The 21,208-nt window shown below is 38.6% G+C and overlaps 2 protein-coding genes and 1 long non-coding RNA gene across 5 annotated transcripts in view; 2 read left to right on the forward strand and 1 right to left on the reverse strand.

The window, feature by feature from the left end:
- USP53 (ubiquitin specific peptidase 53) overlaps nt 1-6,915 on the forward strand; it is a 41,148-nt gene extending 34,233 nt beyond the window's left edge. For all 3 annotated transcript variants that reach the window (XM_052814167.1, XM_052814187.1, XM_052814177.1), the window contains 2 exons: nt 1,985-2,084; nt 2,908-6,915. In XM_052814167.1, the coding sequence (XP_052670127.1) occupies nt 1,985-2,084; nt 2,908-3,892 (1,085 nt within the window). In that variant the 3' untranslated portion in view covers nt 3,893-6,915. The remainder of the gene's footprint in view (nt 1-1,984; nt 2,085-2,907) is intronic.
- Nucleotides 6,916-9,585: 2,670 nt separating this feature from the next.
- Nucleotides 9,586-21,208, forward strand: part of LOC128154135 (uncharacterized) — a 68,800-nt gene continuing 57,177 nt past the window's right edge. Inside the window, exons 1-2 of the long non-coding RNA XR_008239257.1 lie at nt 9,586-9,871; nt 20,704-20,782. This is a non-coding gene — a long non-coding RNA (uncharacterized LOC128154135). The remainder of the gene's footprint in view (nt 9,872-20,703; nt 20,783-21,208) is intronic.
- Nucleotides 12,951-16,249, reverse strand: FABP2 (fatty acid binding protein 2). Its single transcript, XM_052814288.1, has 4 exons — nt 16,024-16,249; nt 15,185-15,357; nt 14,486-14,593; nt 12,951-13,551 (listed from the first exon to the last, which is right to left on the reverse strand). Exons 1-4 carry the CDS (start codon nt 16,088-16,090, stop codon nt 13,501-13,503), a joined length of 399 nt encoding a protein of 132 aa, XP_052670248.1. The 5' UTR covers nt 16,091-16,249; the 3' UTR covers nt 12,951-13,500.

The raw sequence follows: 21,208 nt of genomic DNA on the forward strand, positions 1-21,208 counted from the left end.
TGGGGAATTAAAGAACAGTTGTATCGGCGATTTATTTGCTATTTTTAAGTAGACGTGCTCTTGTATAAAAGTAGATACATTCAAAGTCTGAAAGTTAAAAACGTTAGCTTCAGACACTGTTAATCTAGCAATTTTGCTAATTCATTCCTAGGACTATATCCTGACGTTGGGACTGAGATGAAATACTGAATTGGAAACATGCACAGGAAATAATGTGTCAGAGCCTGTGCTTTTTTTTTTTCCAGTGAAGCTATTTACAGTTCATTAAAATTTGTAGCAGAATGAGGTGTTTTCTGTTCAAAATATTACCTCAGTGTTAGTTAGCTCTGATGTCATGGCCCACTGGAGCAGTTTTGAACTTACTTTCAGGTTAATTAGTTGTCCCTTGCCAGTGTCACAAGGGCTCATTCAGTAACAATATTTTCCCATAAGTATTCTTTGTCAGGTTGTGGTGTTGCTTATCATCTGGAATAGCAAGATTTCTTTTATATTAATTTTTTTTTTTTTCATTTTGAGGCTCAAAGGAAAGACATATGAGGGCTTTGTCTCTTGTGCTATATGCCATTTTAGCCTCTACAACCTGTGTTCTTCGTCAAAGATTTAGTGCCTTTAGTCTTCATCAGTGAAAGTTAGGGCAGATATTGACCCTCAAAACAAGTATCACCCAACAGCCTCATCCAAAGTTTTTAGTTTAGTTCTTTTCTGTTATTGGGTTTTTGACTCGTGTGTTCATGACTCAAATGTTCCAAGACTTTATTTAAACTTGGGGAAATAACAAAGGAATAAAAAAATATCTTAGCTTGGTAAGATTACATTGTTTAAGAATAGATACAAAATTTTTGTAGTTTGTTGATGAAAGTGTGGAACAGCCTACATTATCCCATTGGAACTTGTCTAAGTTAGTACTGTCTACTGAACATGAGATTATTTTACTAGAGATAAGGCAATGTATGCTGCCTTTTTTTAATTTAATTCCTGTTTTTCTGAAATAGCCATAGTAGTTATATGAATCTAGTCTATACATACACAAAATAAGACTTCCTTTGAATGGCTTCAGAGCAGGTGACCAATTATAATGGGCCAATCATTGCATTAGGAAGACTTCTCATATCTATCTCTAAACAAATAGACTGTTGCTTGTCACTTGCCAAGCAAGTGTTGTATTCTATGTGGTGTTGATGTGGATACTTCAATGCTTCCTTTATTTACTGTTAACTAGGAGTTGCATTGTTCAGAAATTGTGTATTTTTAGACAGTGATTCTTTGCTTTTGCCTGTGAATAAAAGGAGCTTCTAGAGTGTGAGTGTAGTAGTGCTGGCCCAGGCACTCTCATGTTGTGTGTTCAGGGCACATGACTGAGAGTGCTCCCTGTCTGCTCAGCATCTCTACGAACTGTACAGTTTGCTGTAAGTTTTTAAATCTGTTTCAAAGAATGCATAATGCATTTCTTTTAAAAACAACCAACAAAAAACCCCACCAAAAAACCCCAACAAACACAAACAACAACAAAAAAACCAAACCACCCCCCAATCCCTACAGTATTCATTCCTTTTAATTATTATTACATGATGTGAAATTTCTGAAATCATAAGTAGTTTTAATTTTGTAATTTAAATGACTTTGTATGTTTGAATAAACATGCTTTTAAAAAAAGCTGCTTTTAAATTGTGCTTTTAGTTAGATGAAGTGTTAAAATGATCTTGAAAACATGTCTATAGGACTTCAAAATTGTGGTAATTACCTGTTTTCTGGTAACATTAAAAAATAAAAAGGAACATTTCCTCCAGATTATTTTGGAGGAATATAAGATCTGACCTTCTGTGATGGATTGTCTTCAAAATGGTTATTTTGATCAATGGCAAATCTTGAAAAGAATTAATTTGTTGTGTTGTGTTTTGTTTGGTTTTGTAACCTCTGAGGAATTACAAAGATGGAATTGGACTGTATTTCTGCTTATTTTGAAATAATTTTTTTCTACCCCCAGACTTGAGGAAAGATCCAGTCAATTCAGAAGTTAACTACAGACCTCATGTTAATTTCCCGACAGAACTACATTTGCAGGTGCCCAGTCCTCCAGTAAAGAGGTAACTAATGCTGGCATTAATTTACTATGTAATAGTTTAAGAAATACTAAATTCCGTTATGTGATAGTAGTCAATATTAACCATGCAAATTTAAGGTATTGAATATTTTTGACAGACAATGCCTTTTGTATTTTACATAACCGATAGGGCCAAATACTCTCTGTCTTTATTTTAATTTTAATGCTGCCAGTGGAACCAAATAGCTTACATTGTTTTAAACCATCTTGTCAAAGCAAAAGGGTTATGAAGTTTTCTGTTTTGACTTTATATACTACAACAAGCAGTGATTAACCAATTTGTGGTTAGTGCAATAACCACATAAAGTTTGGAAAAGTTTGGCTGGAAGGAGAGGAAAAGGTAACTTCTGCTTAGAAGCTGCTGCTATATACCTGTTGTTGCTAATTTGAACTGTAAGTGCTCAGTACCTCCTAAAAAATCAAGAATCTAAATACAAATTTAGCACCCAAAAGTAACATCTAATATTTGAGAAATGGCTGTATCAGACTGAGTCACAGGGATGCTTAGAAGAGAGCAGAAGTCATATTTGATGTAGGCCTGGAAGTTGAAGGAATTTATCTTACCTTACAGATACTCAATCTCTTGCAGATTTTTTGGGGCACGTTACATTTCAAATGAAACCTTGGAGTGATTTAATACAACTTTTAATCAAATGGCTCTATGTTGAGCAGATCCCAATTCTCCAGTTGGTTTGAATATTTAAGCAGTGTTACCATGGCTGTCTTTGAAAAAAATCCTTGGGTTATTTGAGCTTTTTTTTTTATGGTTTTATGGATACTTACATCCTGTGTGTTTTGTATTTTAGAGCTGAAATGCCTGAGACCAATAGGAAACTTTACCAATCATCAGCTCTACAGCCAGTTCTTAAAGACATTGTTAAGTCAGAAAGTAGGAACAAGGCAAATGAACAGAATTCTTCAGAGTGGCTTAATCCAGACAAGATTGAGAAGATGAATGTGTCAGTATATTGTGCTGATGGCGTATCCCACCCCTATACAGAAAATGTCTGCGGAAGGAAGCTGATCAACAATGACTTTCACTCCTCTTCCCAGCCACAGTCTCATTATACAAGAACGTTTGGTCCCAAGGTGGGCTTGTCACCTTGTGTGCCACAGAACCTGTCAGAAAGGCCCATGGTGCTTCCCCCTCCTGGTGAGCATGCCAGGCACCCACTCCGAAGGGCGGATGCTCTTTGGGTGCCTGAAGCAGTGTACCAGAATCTTCCTCCCCCTTTACCGCCCAAGAAATACACTCTGAATGCTTCGCCAGGATCAGAAAATAACTCAGCAGCTGATGTAAAATCGACAGAAGTGTTGCAAAATAATCCGGTAAGGCAAACAGGTACACCTTTAAAATCTGCATCAGAAGCAAGCATATTTACAAATGAACAAAGGCTTAAAGAGCCGTTTCAAGGGAATGAACTGTTTGTTCATAAACCGGATTCTCCACCTCGCTTATCAGTTAATGACTTTTGGACTGTGTCTGAAAACTTTTTAAAGAAAGGATCTCGTCATATGGGACCAGGTGCTGGCTATGTGGATGGAAATGATAGTGTATCCCTAACGACATATTTTTCAGTAGATAGTTGTATGACTGACACATACAGGATGAAATATCATCAGAGACCCAAGCTGTATTTTACAGATAGTGGAAGTTTTCACAAAGAAAAACATCCTCCATCAGCTGGAGTAGAACTGAGTGCTACATACCATGCTACTCTTGAGCCCAGGCATCCCACATCTGAGCAAAGGTACAAGGCAAATGTAGAAGGCATACACTGCAGTAGATAGATTCTTAAAAAAAAAAAAAAAAAAAAATCTGGATCTGACTTTTGTATTTCATGTAGTCTGTAAATGGGCACAAACCTTGAATCTCTATGTGTGTGATAACTAGGTACCCAGTTGACTGTACTTTGCTTAGGAGTTATGACTGTTTAAATGAATATGCAAATAGAGGTGAACAGAGAAGAGGTGCTAAACTTCTGGTTCTTTGATTTGTTACTCTAGTTGCCTTAATGTTTACCTCTGTTACTCAGCTTGTCTTCTACAGTTTATATTAAAAATGGTCCCTTTGCCTGTATGCATCTTACAGCAGTGGGATCAACTAGATGTTACTAACTTTGTAAGGAGATTTAATTAATTGCAGTTTAAAAAGTGTTCCTTCAGAACGTGGTCACTACATACTTAGACTAACAGAAGGGATAAACATATTACCATATATAACGCAGTAAATGTAGTTAAAATAGAGCAGTATTTGTCCTGATAGGTAGCAGGAGGCGACATAGGTTTTTTTTGACTGACTTCGCTGAGAGTCTGTGCTTTCACAAACCTTCAAGTGTCTTTAATACAAGTTTACCCAGAGAATTTCTAACTTTTTATTTGAAAAGCCTTAATAATAATAATTCTTTAAAAATGGTTCTGGTTTGCAAGTGTTAAATAAGATTTTCAAAGGGAATTCAAGTAAACTGCAGTAATAGACTGTCCTATTAATATACCTGCTCTATGTTAGTGTACATTTTTAAACACATTTACCAGAGTTGTTCACCCTATATATACTTTAACTTATTAAAATTAACCACATAAGCTACAAACTGATATAGCAGAATAGGATGCTAATTTTAAAATACAGTTATCCTGCAACTATGAAACATTAATTTTGTAAGATTTTAGATGTATTTACTACTTATGTTCAGTTCTGATTTATTCTACAATTGCATGCAAAGTCAATGCTGCTATTTATTGAACTTTCTATGTTTTTTCAGCTTGACATTTTGAGCAATGTTTAATGGGGATCAGACATTTGATTTTACTGGCGTTTTTTCCTATTCAGAGCAGTCCTACACATGGATGTGTTCTGTATTAGCAAATCGGGCTGACTAAACCTGCAGCCGTTCGGACTGCGGTGGCTGAGGGGGCATGAAAAGAGGTTCCTCACTCTTTCTCTGCTCTAGCACCCTGCCCTGCAGTTTTGGCAGCTCTGGCATTTACCATGTCTTTTGGTAAACTGACTTATTTCAGTAACAAAGAGGAGTATTTATTTGGCTTTTATTTGGTTAGTTAAATCAGTGCACAGAACTATTTAGTGAGTGCTGAGGCCCAGCACGTGGCCCAGTGAGGGCTGGGGAAGAAAGCAGGGCCAACAGGATTTCGCCCTCACGGCAGCCCTAAGCATCAGTGAAATGACCCACTGTGTCTTGTGTCAGAGGCAGGGGCTTAGAGTTCTCTTTCAGTCTTAACGTAACATTGAACTATGTATAACTTACAATTATTGTCAGCAAAGTCTGACACAATCCGAAAAGGCTAAATTTTGCCATTATTCATATTAGAGTGTTAACTTGGGGTGCTGCTGATTACATCTAAACATCAATGCCTTTTAGTTATGAAAATAATGCAGGAAGGTTAAATATGCATAATAAACACTCTTGCTTATACTAGCACTGTTAGTCAGGCTTTTTTATGTTTATAAACCTTATATGAGTTTTAGTGCTTCAACCAAATGTTGGCAGTTGTTTAGCATGATTATCCAAGGTATACATTTAAACAGTAGTTTTGGTTATTCTGTGTCAAGGTCAGTTGTTTTTTGTTCGTTTGGGGTTTTTTTTGTTTTTTTTTTTTTAAAACTACATGTAACTTACAGTAGAACTGGAACATATATGCAACAAACCAGGTATCTCAGATTAATCTTATTTCTACCTTCTTGATCAAAATTTATTGTAGCACTTGGAAGAAAAAAAATTCTAGAATTTGCAGTGCAAATAATTATGCATGTTTAGGTATGGCTGCTGATAAACAGCAACTTAAAAAGATTATCCTTTTGTAAGAAAATCAGTTGAATGCAGAAAAAGAACCCTGAAAATGTAAGAACTTGGAAGATTCCTAATTGTCGTATTTTTGAGATATTTCAGAACCTGTAAATTAAACTTTTCTAGTTCATCTAGCAATGTTACATAATATATATAGCCAGTTACATAAAACTGTGTTCTAATACTCGTGTAAAAACAAAGATTATTGGAATTTGTAAATAATGTATAATTTGTAAAATGTTTTGCAAAAATCTTGTATTTGAAATTATAGTATTTTTATGTATGAATAGCACAGCAACAACTGTGAATGATGTTAGAACACTTATTTTTAAACATGCATAGCAATGTTCATATTTCTGTACAATGAGCAATATGAATGCCTATTACTGATACCAATGAATTTGGCTTCCAGTAAGCACAACTGGTAAACTTACTTTTAAAGCAGCTGCAGTAGTTTAGATGTACTTCAGGCTCCTTGCTTTGCTTGAAACAATCTTACCAGACAACTTTGTGACCCATGTTTACAAGGTATTTAATTATAGTAAATAGACAGCTAATCGAGGCACCTTTGTTTTTATATTTGACTCTGCACTCCATGTATGTATGTACGTAATATTTGCTAACTAATATGTGATAACTTGTTTTAACTTACCTAGGGTGCCTATTTATTTTTTTATAAATGTCCCCTTCTGGCTATAGATTTGTATAAGAGCCTAGACAATTTTTGTAACAGTGAAGACATTAACAAGTCTTGTAATTAATATATTTTTCAGTCTTTAGAATTATTTTCTTGCAAAGTTCTGCTTGTTCAAACTATCAGATAAAAATTTAAACATCTTTGTCTTCTGTTTTTTTTTGTATTCCACACTTTTTTCTAAAAGAAAAAAAGTTGGCCTTCCAGAACTACATTTTTCCAACAGTGACAGATAATACTGCTATTAATGGTTAAGTTTTGCAGAGATGGTGGTTCAGTTACCTTTTTTTGAACAGTAAAATTAATCTTCTGAAGTATTTGTTTATAAAGCTGTTAATGTCTCTTTAGCCTTCTAAATACCTATGAAATGCATAAAGCAATTTTAATACCATGATCCCACAGACTTGGTGACAACAGATTGATTAGTTACATGAGCTTTCTACCTTACTACCTTTGCTCCATTCGGGATAAGTGAAATTTGCCTTGATATGTGTATTCACGTGCTCCAGGAGTGTATGAAATAGCTTGAGCCCAACGCATCACAAACCTGCACTTTGTTAGCTTTTAACTTTCTAAAGGCTCTTAAGACTTAGCCTCACCTGTCCTCCTTACCAAAAGAGAAGTGGAGCAACATTACAGTGCTTCCCTAATAGGTTGTTCCCTTGAGATTTCTGGGGTGGGAATAGATAGTGAACTTGTCTCTCTAATAGCTACACGTGAAAAACTGGAAAATCCATTTTTCTATTTGTGAGAATGCAGTCAGTTTAGCACTCTTCTGCACTGTGAGTCAAGAACTCTGAAACTGCTGACCTATTTCACAGGTACCAGCAGCCAAGATCAAAAATGCTAGCAGGTAAAGGCATCTCTGTTCTTAAAGCATAGGTCATACATGAAGAAAGCCACTGTCAGTGGAAGAATTATCTTTAACAATGAAACAAAAATAAAGGGAAAGAGAGCATATGCCCGCTTTTGCATCCTGAATCCTATTTAACCTGACAGTAGCCTGTTTTCATTTAATGTTAGAAGACACTGAAACGCTCTACACTTCAAAGTCTCTGAAATCTAGTTACTTTTATTTATTCCTGAAAAAAAACCACCACCATGAACTGTACTTCTCTGAATTAGCAAATAGTATTCACAAGGGAAAAACACTCAAGAAAACTGAACCCCCTTCATCCGTAGTTGAAGACTGTCTTCCCCAAAACCTGATCAGGTAAAAAGCCTATTCTGTGTACTTAGCTCCCTTTTCTTTTTCCTGAGAATGCAAGGGACTCCTTCATTTAACACTGTTTTGAAAGTCTCCCTACAGTGAGACAGAGGAAGTTTTGATGGGGCACGTGGAAGTTGAGACCTATTACTGTCTACTTCCACTCATCCATGGAAGAGGGTACTTTACACACAACCTGCCAGCTACTCAAGAAGGCTGTTCTTGTAAGCTCACTCCTTCACTGTTTATAGCAAGGAAACTGGAATGCATTTTATCTAAATCAGTAAGCAAGGGCTGTTAAACACTGGCATGTTTCAGAAGGCACCGTTAACTGCTGAAGCTAGAATCTCATGCACACTGTGGTATAAAGAGAGAAAAGTAGAATAGAAAACCAAACAGCACCAAACCCTCATGATTAACTTTTTGAAAGAAACAGCTGGGTAAGCTTCATCTACTGTGGGAAAAGGTCTGAGTTAGCACTTCAGTCTACATAAGAGCTGGATTTTATTCTCAGCCACTCTACAGTCTGTCCTTTCACATGATTTTATTCAAAGAGTACATATTTTCATTTCTACTTAACAAACCTTTAGGCGCTAATTACAAAAGCACAGTCAAGCTGTCTTATGTGACCTTTAAGGCACAGTTTAGAACACAGAAACAGGATACAGGTAAAAACCTGAACAGTAATACTTGTGATACAGCCAGAGTTATATTATGATATAGTGTGTATATATATGCCTCTTGCATTCAGATGCAAGTGGAGGCGTGTTCCCAGTTGTTTGTGCTGCACAAATGGTCCTCCTCTTCCACTGCTTGTTTTCATAAGGTGCATCCTGTGATTAGATAGTGGCTCTACAGAGAACAGAAGAAGTCTGGTTACTTTTGCAGTCCTTGGAAGATAACAGCAAACACAACAGAAGCATCAAGCATGCTTTCCAATCCAAGAACCGATACTATATTATTTATTTTTTTGTTCAAGGGGAAAAAATAAATCACCCTGCCGGTTGTTTGGAATTAGCTTTACTTTTCTTCGGCGGTGTTTGTGCTTTCCAGGCCCTCCTTTTGAGGCTGGGACGCTCCAGGCAAGGAAAGCCAGAGCTGTTCCCCGGTGCCCGCTCCCCTGCCAGGAGCGGTACCTTCCCCGACGCCTGTCCGCACGGCTCACCCGCGGGCACCCCAGCGAGGCAGGAGCTGCCCGCCCTCCCTCCCTCACCCCCGGGCCGCCCGCCGCCCCTTTTCTCCCTCCCGGAGCCGGTGCCTCAGCGCAGCGCCGCGCCTCCTCGCCCAACGGGCGGGTGGAAGCCCGCCCCGCCGAGAGCCGGCTGACCTGGGCCCGGCGCCCTCAGGGCAGCAGGTAGATGACCACGAAGAGCGCCAGGTCGAAGAGGACGAAGAGCCACAGGTCCAGCCAGTAGGACTGCCCCGACAGCGACAGCGCCCGGCCGCCATCCGCCACCGCGTCCCGCTGCTGCGGCTGCTGCTGCGGCTCCCGCCGCCCCGCCGCCGCCATGTTCTCGGGCGTCGCAGCGCCGCACGGCGGCACCCACCGCGCAGGCACCGGCTGCTCTTCCGGGTCGGGAGCCAATGGGAGCGGAGCGCACGTACTGCCGCCCCGCCCTGCGGCCCGCGCGGGCAGGCACCGCTCTCGCCGCCTCAGGTAGCGCCCCGCCCTGCTGGAGGCGGCGGTTAGTGGCGGTTGGCGGCCGTTGGCGGCCGTTGGAGCGGGAGTGGCGCCGCTGCGGCCTCCGTCGCCAGCCGGTGACGGCGCTGGTGTTTTGCCGCCTAGCTCTCCAAGCACGGCTGCGCTCCCTCGCTGCTCTCCTCTCGTAGCAGGCTGCCGCCGCGGTGGCCCCTTCCCCCCTCACTGCTGAGGAGCTAACGGCCGTGCCAGGGCGGGCTCGTGTGGTAAAGATGCTGGACGTGGAGGGAGCTCCTGCTTCTCCTGCTGGTGTGGGGAGAAGTGATGCTTGCGGAGGCTCCCTCCGAGCTGGTGACTGACATTTCTGCAGTAGTACCTGGGCACTACTGGTGGCTGCTCCCTGCCAGTCCTCAGGGCACTTGGCCAGGTGAGACAAGGGTGTGGGGAAAAGCAGGTGGTCAGTCCTGTCAGACTGCCTTGGCCTTGCTCTGTTAAACTGGATTGGGACTTGTGGGGAAATAAATATTCACAAGTTCTTCCTGACAACGGTTTCTTGGAAAGCAGATGATGCCCTGGAAGAAACTAAAGGACCTTTTGGGAAACCCTGCTGTGCAGGAGTTTAGGAAAATTGAAATTGTTTTAAGATACGCTCCTATCCTGGAAGGTTAGTTGGAGCTTGTACACCCTAAACGTGGAGAAGGTCACCCAGATAGTGTATACTGTGTGCTTTATTTACACAGCACACAGCTGCATAAGAAATCAAATTAAGCCGCACAACCTGATGCTGTACTCCTAGTTGGGATGTGCTACCCTCAGTCCAGCCAGTTCACTCAGTACTGAAAGGAGTGCAATTATTTTCTTTGTGTCTAGAAGAGTGACCAGAAACTTAGGAGTATACTAAACAAAAACTTCCTCATTGTAGCTATTAACCCTTTTTAGCCTCATACTAAGAGAAAAGGCCATACTTGCTGCAGAACGCAGAGCAGGTATATCCGAGCTTAACTTCTCATGAACATGTGCTTAGGGGTAGCTATTTTCTCTAATAAGTTCTACCATTAGAAATAAGGATGAACTTGAATTTGTCTTTATATAGCAAGTATCAGTTAAGCGTATGGGTGTTAGGTGAAGTATATTAGAGATTTTCGGGGGAAACAATGCCAATACTTCCCCTTTAAGTCTTGGACTCATCTGTATTACCTCATTTGAGCAAAAGGAATTGTGGATTTTAGGTTTCCCCACAGCAAATGATTTCCTATTAGATTGCAAAGTAATGTAATTCTGAAATTCCTGCCTAGGAAACAAAAGTCTCCTAGTCTAATTTACTAGGCTATCTCATTCAAATTCTAATATAATGATCTTATTTATTAGTTTACTGAAGCTGTACCACTCTCCTCCATCCCTTTAATTGATGATCTTATCTCAAGTATTGGAGACTGAGTCTTTAAAGATTTTTCCTTGCTTTTTAAGCACAGCTGCTGACAACATCTGTGTGCAGTATTTGGAGTTGTTAAATACTTTTGAGCACTCTTTTCTTTTTTTATTAATAATTATCAGATTACTTTTTAGTTTGTGGCCTTGTATGTAATCCGGAATTAACTAAAATAATTTCTCAAATACTTGATGAAAAAAAATACCCTACTGATTATTTTAGCCAATCAGTCAAACAAATCTGGTAACCTAGATCAAAATAACCATGAATCAGGGTGTTACTGGGCTGGGTGTGGCAGAGGTGAGTGCATTGGTGCTAGAGTTCCACTTTCTGAACCAGAAGGATGCAAAACCTAAATAGTCAGTGTACTCAGGGAAGAAAGAGAAAACATATTCAGAAACTTAATACAGCTTTCATTCTAGCCAGTAAAGTCTCTAAAAGAAATATAATGGCATTCTCCAATTTCCTGAAACCTTTGACATGTAATTGTTAATATATGCAATTTAGAAGCAATAATGACATGCAGCTGATAACGTAGGTCACACTCTTTAACAGCACTTCGATGGTTAGGGCTGCTGTCTTACAGTTTAGTCTGCTTTTTCAGTGTGCATAGCTTAACTGAAAGAGGCTGTCACATGGCTTATTGCAAGCCATTATTTATCCCTCTCTCTTTTAAAGGCTTTAGCATCTAAACAAAATAGCCTAGAGATAGACAGAATTTTGTAATAGTGTTGTTTCCAGGTTTTAGGGTGTTGTTTTTGTTTGGTGGGGTTTTTTTTAGTTTTACATACCTTTGCTTTTCAGTTTTACATCTCTTCGTAATTGAAAATTGAAGGACTGTTTAAAATGGTTTTCTCTTCATTGCGATGTATGTGGTATATCTATCCACTGAAAGATGATTATATAAAAAATACCTACACTGGAAGTTGCATACAATCCATATCCGGGGGAGGAAACCAAATTCATAAAGAAGGTTCATCTGTCTTACTCCGGACTCGAATACTGTTTGCGTCGTGAGAGCATTTTGGCAGTAGAGGGAGCTATGAGATGCTGAAGACCACAAAAATACAGGCTAAGAGAGGATTCAGTTATTAAAATAACTGAAGGAAAAACAGTTTTTCTTTTTTATTCAGTTATGGCCAGCAAAAAGACAGTCAAGGAGAGCCAAGAAAACAGGGGAGTAGATTTCGCGAGGTATTTTGAAAACCCATTAAAATCATAATGTAAATGTACCTGTTCAGAAATGGTACTTGAAATTGGACCTGTAACAAGCAGCATGTGAATAAGCACATGGCAGAAGATTGTCTAGCTGTTTACCATCATCAGGGAATTCTGTGATGAAGTGCTGTGAGACTTTACAGATATGGCTGCATTCATATTTTGGGTTAGACCTCAGGGCTGTCCTCAGGCCCACATGGTATTGTGACCTTTTAGCAAAGTCTTACATGAATCAGTCTTTTTTCTAACTATGGCAGTAGAAGCATGGGTGCAAAAAGCTCAGAAGCCAAAAAAAAGAGCTCGGGCCATATTTGCTGAAGCACAAGAGTGCTGGCAGCACACAGGTTTGTTTTGCTGATGTGTCAGAAAGGGTCCAGGACTGGGAAGCAGGCTGCCCTGTAGACAGGGGGACAGGACTAGATTACCACCAAGAGGCATAGTTAGAGGGACACAGCAGATCTTAACTAGTGCTGACCCTCGAGAGGCAGTTCTACTGCAACCCTTAGGAAACAGCACAACTCAAGGGAGGTGAGGCTGCATTGAAAATAGCACTTACAGACTGGACAACGTGAGCAGATTGTGGTGCATATTTGTCACCCATCAGAAACACCAGTGTTTGAAATCAACGTAGTCTGAAATCACTCTTTATCTTGTTAAGATACCTTCAATATTTTTATTCATGTCCTGAAAGAAACTCACTCAGAGCCTGCTAATACTCTTCCTGACACAGAATGATTCGAACCCCTAATAAATTGGAACAACTCAAAATCTGCATGTTTAAAAGCATGGTCATACTTTCAGAAACAAATACAATGAAATTGCTTTATGTGAGATACCTGTATATCATCAGTATGTGTTTTATATTATTCCTATTGAAATGAGCAAGGTATCAATGGGATATCATTTAAGTCCTCCAAGTGAGCTGTATTATCACACCATATTTTGTTTATTCCATATTTATATTTACATAAAATAGTCTTAGAGACTTGGGTGTTGTTAGGTTTCTTTTAGGTTTTGTCATCCTTATTACACAATATTCAATACACAGAGAAACTCTTTATCAATATAAATATTATGGTAAGGAAACTAAGTTGCCATTTGAGAAGCAGTGCAAAAAAATATTGACGTTCTGCTTATACAAAATAGTTTTTGCAGCCTTTTACAGTATGGCACTCAGGTAGGACTTGGTACAAGTAACATTTTAGCATTTGTATCAAATTGTAATTGGATTTTATTTATTCAAGGTAAAACAGTAAACATAAGGAACTAGCCTCTGTTTTCAACAGGGCTAAGTAATTGCAGCTTAGGAGGTGCTGTGAGGGGATAGAAGGAAAAAAAAGTAGAGGATATGTAGAAAAATGATCTTTTTTCATTGTTTTTTTATTCTAGTGCTGTTCTGGGTGAAGTACTTAGTCCCTTTTGAAGACTCTCTTGGCTTCAACTCCTTCATATCTGTAGGTCTGTTAAGAAATTAAGAAGAAAATTCAGTGGCTGCTATTACAAAGTTTCATTTCACACATGCTATTGAAAGATGGTCAATAGTGATTTAATGAATTGTGACTGGTGGCCCTGTGGGGCCTCCCAGCCCTTGTGCAGGCTCTGAGGAAAGGAACATAAGGAAAGCAGCCTGTTGTCAATAGGCATAAATTCTCTACGCAAACATTTGAACCACCATGGGACAGCTTTTGGGTGCTTCAGAAAAAAACCAAAGTGTTGAAGTCCCATATTCCTAATACCACTAGTTAACAAGTTTCATCTATTGGACTGCTTTTATTAGAAGTGTGAAGAAACACTGAAGGGTTGGACTGCATGTTTTTGATATCTCAAATCTCATACCTGTCCATAAGGTTGTGTTTTTTTAATTTATTCTTTTAAGAAGCTTGTGACCTGCTAGCGGAGAGGATCTTAAAGTGTTACAGTTCAGTTCAGTTTCTGGCTTTACTGCAGACCTATGAAGCATTTCCCTTTTGTCTCAAACTTACCCCTCTGTGCCATCATACCCTGCCCCAACCCCAAACTTTGTTTTAAAAGGGCATTTATCAGCCACTGACAGCATTACGCTGTAGTAAGCTCCTGTGGTAAAGCTTTTACAAGGCAGACACTTGGAAAAGGGCCTTTAGTCAGAACACATCTATATAGTGTGTATATATGTATATATCTTCTGTATACAGCTTGTGTTTACAGGCTTCAGAATGCATTGATAAGATACAGTTCATGGGTAGAAAAACGTTTTATTTTAAAGTTTTAAGTTTTGATAGATCCTTTGAGAATTTTAAGTAAAGATAAAAGAGGTTATTTGGCTTGAAGAAAATATTTCCTACTTTCTGAACAGCTTTTAGAATTTTTTCTGTTCATTGTATTGTAAAGTTGTATGTAAGTGACTAGTTAACTCACCTGAACAAGTTCATCACCTATGACTTCTCTGTATGCTGTGAGTGCTTTTCCATTATCTTTTCTAGTAAACGTTCCTACAAGTTTATTTCCTTCCATGTTCCAAGAACCCTACAATGGCGAAAAAACCCCCCCCAAATATTTTGCAACAGATATGACACTGATTTGATTTAAAGACTGCAAGAAAGCTTAAAAGTGAGAAGAGATTAAAACAGTAATAATGCTTTTTTGGACATTGATGGAAAGGCTGTAAAAATGAAATTTTAATAAACCCACTAGTTTATTTAATTGCATAATAGTCAAGCTAGATTTTTTTAGTACTCAGCACACCTCATTTTAATTAATTGTATCAACAGAGAAAAAGTAATTTTTTATAAATACCCACTCTGCACTCTAGGTGGCGTACTTAAGCATTATAAGAAGTAAAATTGCACTCACGGGGATTTCATCGTGTGAAAATTGCTACATACTCTGCTTTTTGTGCACTCTATGGAACTCTGAGTTTCATGGTACAGTGTTGAACTATTAACAGTTAAGACTACCTTGTGGTTTTGTATATAACCTGCAAACATTCCTGAACAGTCATACTTCAAAAGTAAAATTTAAATTAAAAACTAGGAAAACAAATCATTCATCTTGAAACTGTACTTCATGAAGTTACTATCATATAATAAATACATAATTATATAAAAAGTCTCTTACAGTAAGTTCAGTCCCATCAGCCAGACTGTACTCAAAATTGACTCCCAGAGTGAATTCAATATCTATGGTACGGAAGTTGCTTGATTCTTTGATAGTAAATTTGTTTCCATCTTGCTGAATAGTGATCTTCAGATTATCGTGGGCTCCTAGCTTTCTTTTCATCATGTTAACACCTAGAAAAATCAATTACCATCAATCAGAAGAAGAGGCCCTAGAGCATCATATTTGTCTCTTTTTAGTGACTTTTATGTGGTCAAGTAAGTTTATTCCAGCATTTTGACCTGAATTTTTATTCTTCTTTACTTTTTATTGAGGCCACATTCACCAGCACAGATATAATGCAAACCACTATCCAACTGGAGTAGTTATATTTATATCCATATAATGCACAGTTTATACAAACTTAAAGTATCAGGATGTTAAAATGACTTGAATCATGTGTTGCTATAAAATTGAAGAATGATAATTTCCTCTTTGTGTAATTTTTGAACTAGTTTCATGTTATCAAAATAATATTGCTGCTATAGAATTCTGCTTAAAGTTTATAATTCAAATTCTCTGAGCCTTTTCCTCAAATGTAGACTTAGGGATTCTTTCCCCTGCTGAAATGAGTTAAGTTGCTTAAGATTAATGTAACGTAATTAAAATCAGAACATTTCTCAGTATCTTTCCCCCCCTCAGTAGAATCTTTTGAAAATAAATGCAGTACACTATGCAAGGGCAGAGCAGCAAACAGCAAAAGGACAGGCTAGCCAGAAGGTAGTTCACAGACAGCTCAAGTTTGTATTCAGCCATAGTGGTGTCATTCTTGTAGAAGGCATTGGAAAAATAAGACTTACCCATCGCCTCCATGAACTTCTCATAGTTTTCATTTCTGTCTATTTTCCAAGTACCATTATATGCCATGTTTCTGTCTGTAGGAGGACTGTTCTGAAGTAACGTATCTGTGCAAAGAGAATTTATGTACTGGCTTATCTTGAAAGCAATTTACAGGATGATGTGGCTGACTAAAGCTCAACTGATGCACTGATCTTTTCAAGGAGCAGTTTACTGTAGTTTAATCAAATTTCCCATCGTGCCACGCTGCTTGCTGAATCTCTCCCTTATTGCCTCAAATCATGACATTATCTTTATTGTTCATCTTAATAAGGAATTGCTAATCCATTCATTTTATTCACCATATTTGAGTTGTAGTAAAAATCAGCTATCTAGTGAAAGCAATAATTAGACTAAGAAAATTTCTTGACATTTTCTATCTCTGTTGTATCTTCGTGCTTGTGGGAGAGTCTTTATGCAACTGGAGGCATTATACTTACCCAACAAACCAAACACAAATCTCTACTTTGTCTGTTATAATTTGTTAGAAAACTGTTCTGCTCAACATAATAAGCATGGGGCAGAGGATTTACTGAATGTCTGCAGGTTGTTTCAGAAAAATATCCACTTGCTCATTGTCTAGTGCTGAGCTAGGAAAATTGGGATGATATTCTGTATTCATGTGCTCACTTTTTAATATATAGTATAAATTCTGAGCAGTTTCTACACATTTCTTCATTATAACACATTCAGTGAATGCTATGTGCATCTAACCGATTCCTACAACAGAAAAAGATGTGCAGCTAAGTGAATTTATCTGATGTGGTTGATTTCCATAGGTCCCAGATTTTGTCTGTTCAAGGATAATGCAGAACATGAGTCTTCCCTGACTTAGATTCTTCTTCCCCACTCCCCTTCCCCTCTAATTGGTGCTACTGGAAACCGAGCAAAACTATTGACCCAGCTTTTGTCTTCACCAAGTTTAGGGTTATAATTATTCTGTTTGCATGGATGGCACCAGCTTTGCTATCTGTTAGCTTCAAAATGTAAATGTAAATCCTGAACGCCGAATTGGATTTTGCTTAGCACACAGGTGATGGGTTGTGCTCTGCTTACCAAGTTTTAACAGTGTCTCATGTTACCATAATCTTGTACATCTATGGATTGTGGCCTGGAACAAGAGGTTTTACTGAAGTGTCACTATAAATTTAGAACTTTGCTAGTCATACCAGAATAGGGTGGCTTTTCACTCCAGTCAGCTTCATTTTGAAATCAGTAGTAATCTGGCTAACAGACTGGAGAGGAAAAATAGCTCAACAAGTATTTCTCACTTAATGAAAAGAAAAGAAAAAAGAACGTAGGTTCATATTGTGGCAAGTGATGTAAGGAAAGGTGCCATACTTGCAGCCAAACATGGTGCTAGAAGCTGACCGTGCTTTAGAGTTAAAATTAACTTTTCCAGACCCTTTGGTCTTCTGAAAGATGGGATTTGATCCAAGCTGGTCTGTTGTAGTTGTGAACTACAGCTATTCCAGTTCAAGAAGACTCTCCCAGCAGTAATTAGCAGAGGTTATCTCAGATCTGCCAACAGAGCTCCTTTTGTGAGTGTTTCCTAATTCATGTCATCTGAAGTGAGCCACCTCCTTGTACACAGGAGATGTTTCAGACCTGGGGGTTTTGCCTAAACTGTGTGGGGAAGAGAGGGGAATATGAAGAATCTCATTTGCCAAATGAATGATTGCTGAGTACCCCCAGCATGAGGTCACACTGAACATGTTGGAGCACTAACCTACCTGGTGAGCTGCAGCTGGCAGAGAGCAGGAGCCCACAGCCACGTCCGTATTCTGTGTGGGAAGGTTCACCTGCAAGTGACAAGGACTGGGGTTGTGGACAGGTCCTCTTCAGGCTGCAGCTTGTCCTCTTGCCTTCCACTGTTCCAGCTGCTGTCGTTTGCCTGCCGCTCTTCCTGTACTAGCTACCTGTTCTTTCCTCTTCCCACCTCTTATATTCCTGTCTTGCAGGGTAAAGAAGCCTGCCAGATGGAAGGCTGTTTACTCCTAATGGCCTCACAATATCTACTTAACACCACCATTTAGGTCTCATTATGTAGTTTTTACATGCAGTTTCTTCCCACATTTTCATGCAGTTTTTTATCACCAGAATTAGTATCTTTTGTGAAGGACAAAATTGAAATACTGCATGTCACTGTGAACTGGAGCATTGTAAGGTACAGGCAAGACATTTGACTTAGGGAAATATATACATGCTAGCCCCTGTAATTGGAACTGGGTAAAAATCAGCCAACTATAAAATGGAAGATGAGTAGCTGTGTTAGCATGATGCTGAATATCCAAACTCAGTGTCTCAAAAAGTGTCATAGTCCATGCCCAGTGCTGTGCTAATCATAGATGCCCATCTTACCCTTCAGCCAGCTCAGAAAATGGGCAAAATGAGTTTCTATTAGAGTCAGATTATCTCTTTTTATTGCATTGGAGTGTATCTTGACCTTTGTAGTTATCACTGTCAAGCTATATTACTTATTTAGTGTATATATACATAAAAATACCTGGTGTCTGGTTATAGTTCATCCAGTTTATTGTTGCTTAACAAAATTATTAACTCTCTTTACAGTCTTTGCAGAAGGGTTCTTTCTGACAGTGGTGTAGTGCAACTTTTGAACCACTTCTGTTGTATCCAGTAGAAAATTGAGGCCTGAAATAACGTGAATTATTCAAATCATTTCAGGCATACGTGAAAACTAACAAATAGGAAATGACCTTTTATTTTGAGCATTTCAGGAAAGCTTATCTACTTTTTAGGTGGGTTCTATATTCTCTCCAAGAACCTGCTGATTTCATTTCATTTAAGAAATGCTAAGGTATCTGAAGTAGTGTTTATATATTTAAACAAAACTAATGTTAATGATTACTGTCCTCATTTGAATCCAGCCTATCTTCTTAACCTCTGAAAAAATAACTCAGAGTAGTGACATGCTGCAGGTTCAATATGAATTTCTACATCAAACTTACTTCAGCAGTTTTTCTGAACCTTAAAAAAGAGGGAGGGTCTTACGGAGCAAGTCCTCAACTAACGGGAAGATCTCTCAGATGTGCTTTTCCAGTCAGTTATCTCACAACTTGCCTTTCTCCCCTTGTGATTCTTTGGTCTACCTCAGAAGTCAGGCTAATCAGCCAACTCGAAACCTTTTCGCCATGGGAGCAGCAAGTAGCTGGGTCCTGAATTTCACATCAAAGCTTGTTGCTCCATTTCTGTCCCATTTTTCCCTTCCTTAACATTTCTTTTCACTGGGCATGAATCCTTAGGATCCTGTTCAGATCAGCCCCACAGATCTGTCAGTTAAGTATCTCCACAGGTGGTCAATATTTATGAATTTCATGGTGTCTCTACGGTGGTGTAGTTCTGACAGCATAAAGAACTGTTCTTCTCTGAGGTCTGATGGAATGTCAGTGCTAGAACAAGCAGCCGTCTTTTTAATCTCTCACAATTTACATGAGTTATTTAGGACTACTAACGCACTAAAATCTGACTTCACTTTTCTTACATGTACTAGAATCATACAATATACATTTTATTCAGAGTTGAATTCCTATAAAAGCTGGGTTTCCTTCTAAAATTATAATTAAAATTGTTTTTATAGATTTTTTTTTTTTTAATGTTGGAATATTCCACAACCTTTTTCCTTTTTCTGTCTACCTCTTCCTTGTGTGGTTTTCAAAGCTACAATTTTCACTTAGATGGTGCATTGAAAAACTCATTTTTTAGTATTGCTGGTTGCATGAAAGTTGTGAAAGCTAAGGGTGTGTATTCTTGGCTTTGTGGCTTTCTTCAATGTGCCAGCTTCAGAACACTGAATGTGGACAAACTTACTACCTTTGAAGTTTGATCTTTAAATGAGGTGGATGGAAATAAATTATTAACTTATATGGTCATGCCAATCTCATCATGCCAGTCTGTGATAATCGTACCAAGCTGTATTATGATGGTAATTGGCAATGAAGTTCCAAAGATCAGGGTGACAAAAATGCTTTTGCAGTGGATTATATTCGTCTATCCTATTTATTGTTTTGTGGCTTGTCTTCAAGTTGTTCTGCCTAAAATTAGCTAGGACAGTAGAACTCAGCTTCACCATGGAGTGATAGTGGCTTGGTGCCAGCATAAACATAATACACTTATGTAAATATTAGTATATATAATGTTATATATTGAGAGAGATGAATCCCTGTTAAAACCATGCAGACTAACTGGTTTCTGTCAGGTAGTTGTGAACTGATTTGGCAGTGTTTAATGCATGTTTTCTACTGCATGATTCTTCTATATGTCTTCAGATGGATTGCAAAGATGGTTGGGCGCTTAAATCATTCAAGTGCCCCTGGATCCCTTATTGTGAAGTTTTGCTAAGCATTTAAACCACAAACACTCAAATTTATGTCAATATGGTAAATAGATAATTCTATGCCAGTAAAGCCAACTTTAGCATAACTATGGGTGGCCTAGCAAGAAGGAGCTCAATGGAGCCTAACTAACGCCATCTCTTGGATAAATAATTTCAAAGTACATTTTGCAGTTGGATGTTGTATTGCAATTGGATGTTGTATTGCAGCAGGATTAGACCATACTTGAGCTAGATTTCGTCCTACTCCAGCTGCCTGTTTGCTAAGTTTCTGGTTTTATTTTGGTTCAAGGAGAATCTCCTGGATGCTGCTAGTATGCAATCTGTTCAACGTGAAGACTCAACATTTGAAGATTACTTAGAAATTTCCGGTAAGTATAGATCCATTTTTTTGATTAGTTAGTAGTGGGCTGTGGATCTTAAAACTTACTCTTCAGTGTCTGTATACACTCCTTTTTAATTTCTGTGTAATGGCTGTGGTCCATAAAGTGCTGCATGTTTTGGAGAGTTGATGACTGGAGAGAACTGAAGTACATGAGCTAATAACCTCCAGGTTAAAAGAATCTAGAAGCAAAAGGCAGGATTTTCTTAAAGCAGTAACAACTCTGGTATTTACTTCATCCATTACTACATGCTAAAATGAATCCTAGGGTGACCTAGAATAGTAGAATCTAGCCTAGTTTCAATGAAAAGAGGGTGACAGTGAACAATTGCCAATAAAACCAGGTGTGCTTTTCCAGTAAAGATTATGTGAATCTCTGAGTATTAGTGCCATTTGTCACTTGTCACATAGAGAC

Source organism: Harpia harpyja, chromosome 2 (assembly GCF_026419915.1).
Source record: "Harpia harpyja isolate bHarHar1 chromosome 2, bHarHar1 primary haplotype, whole genome shotgun sequence".
Taxonomy (NCBI): domain Eukaryota; kingdom Metazoa; phylum Chordata; class Aves; order Accipitriformes; family Accipitridae; genus Harpia; species Harpia harpyja.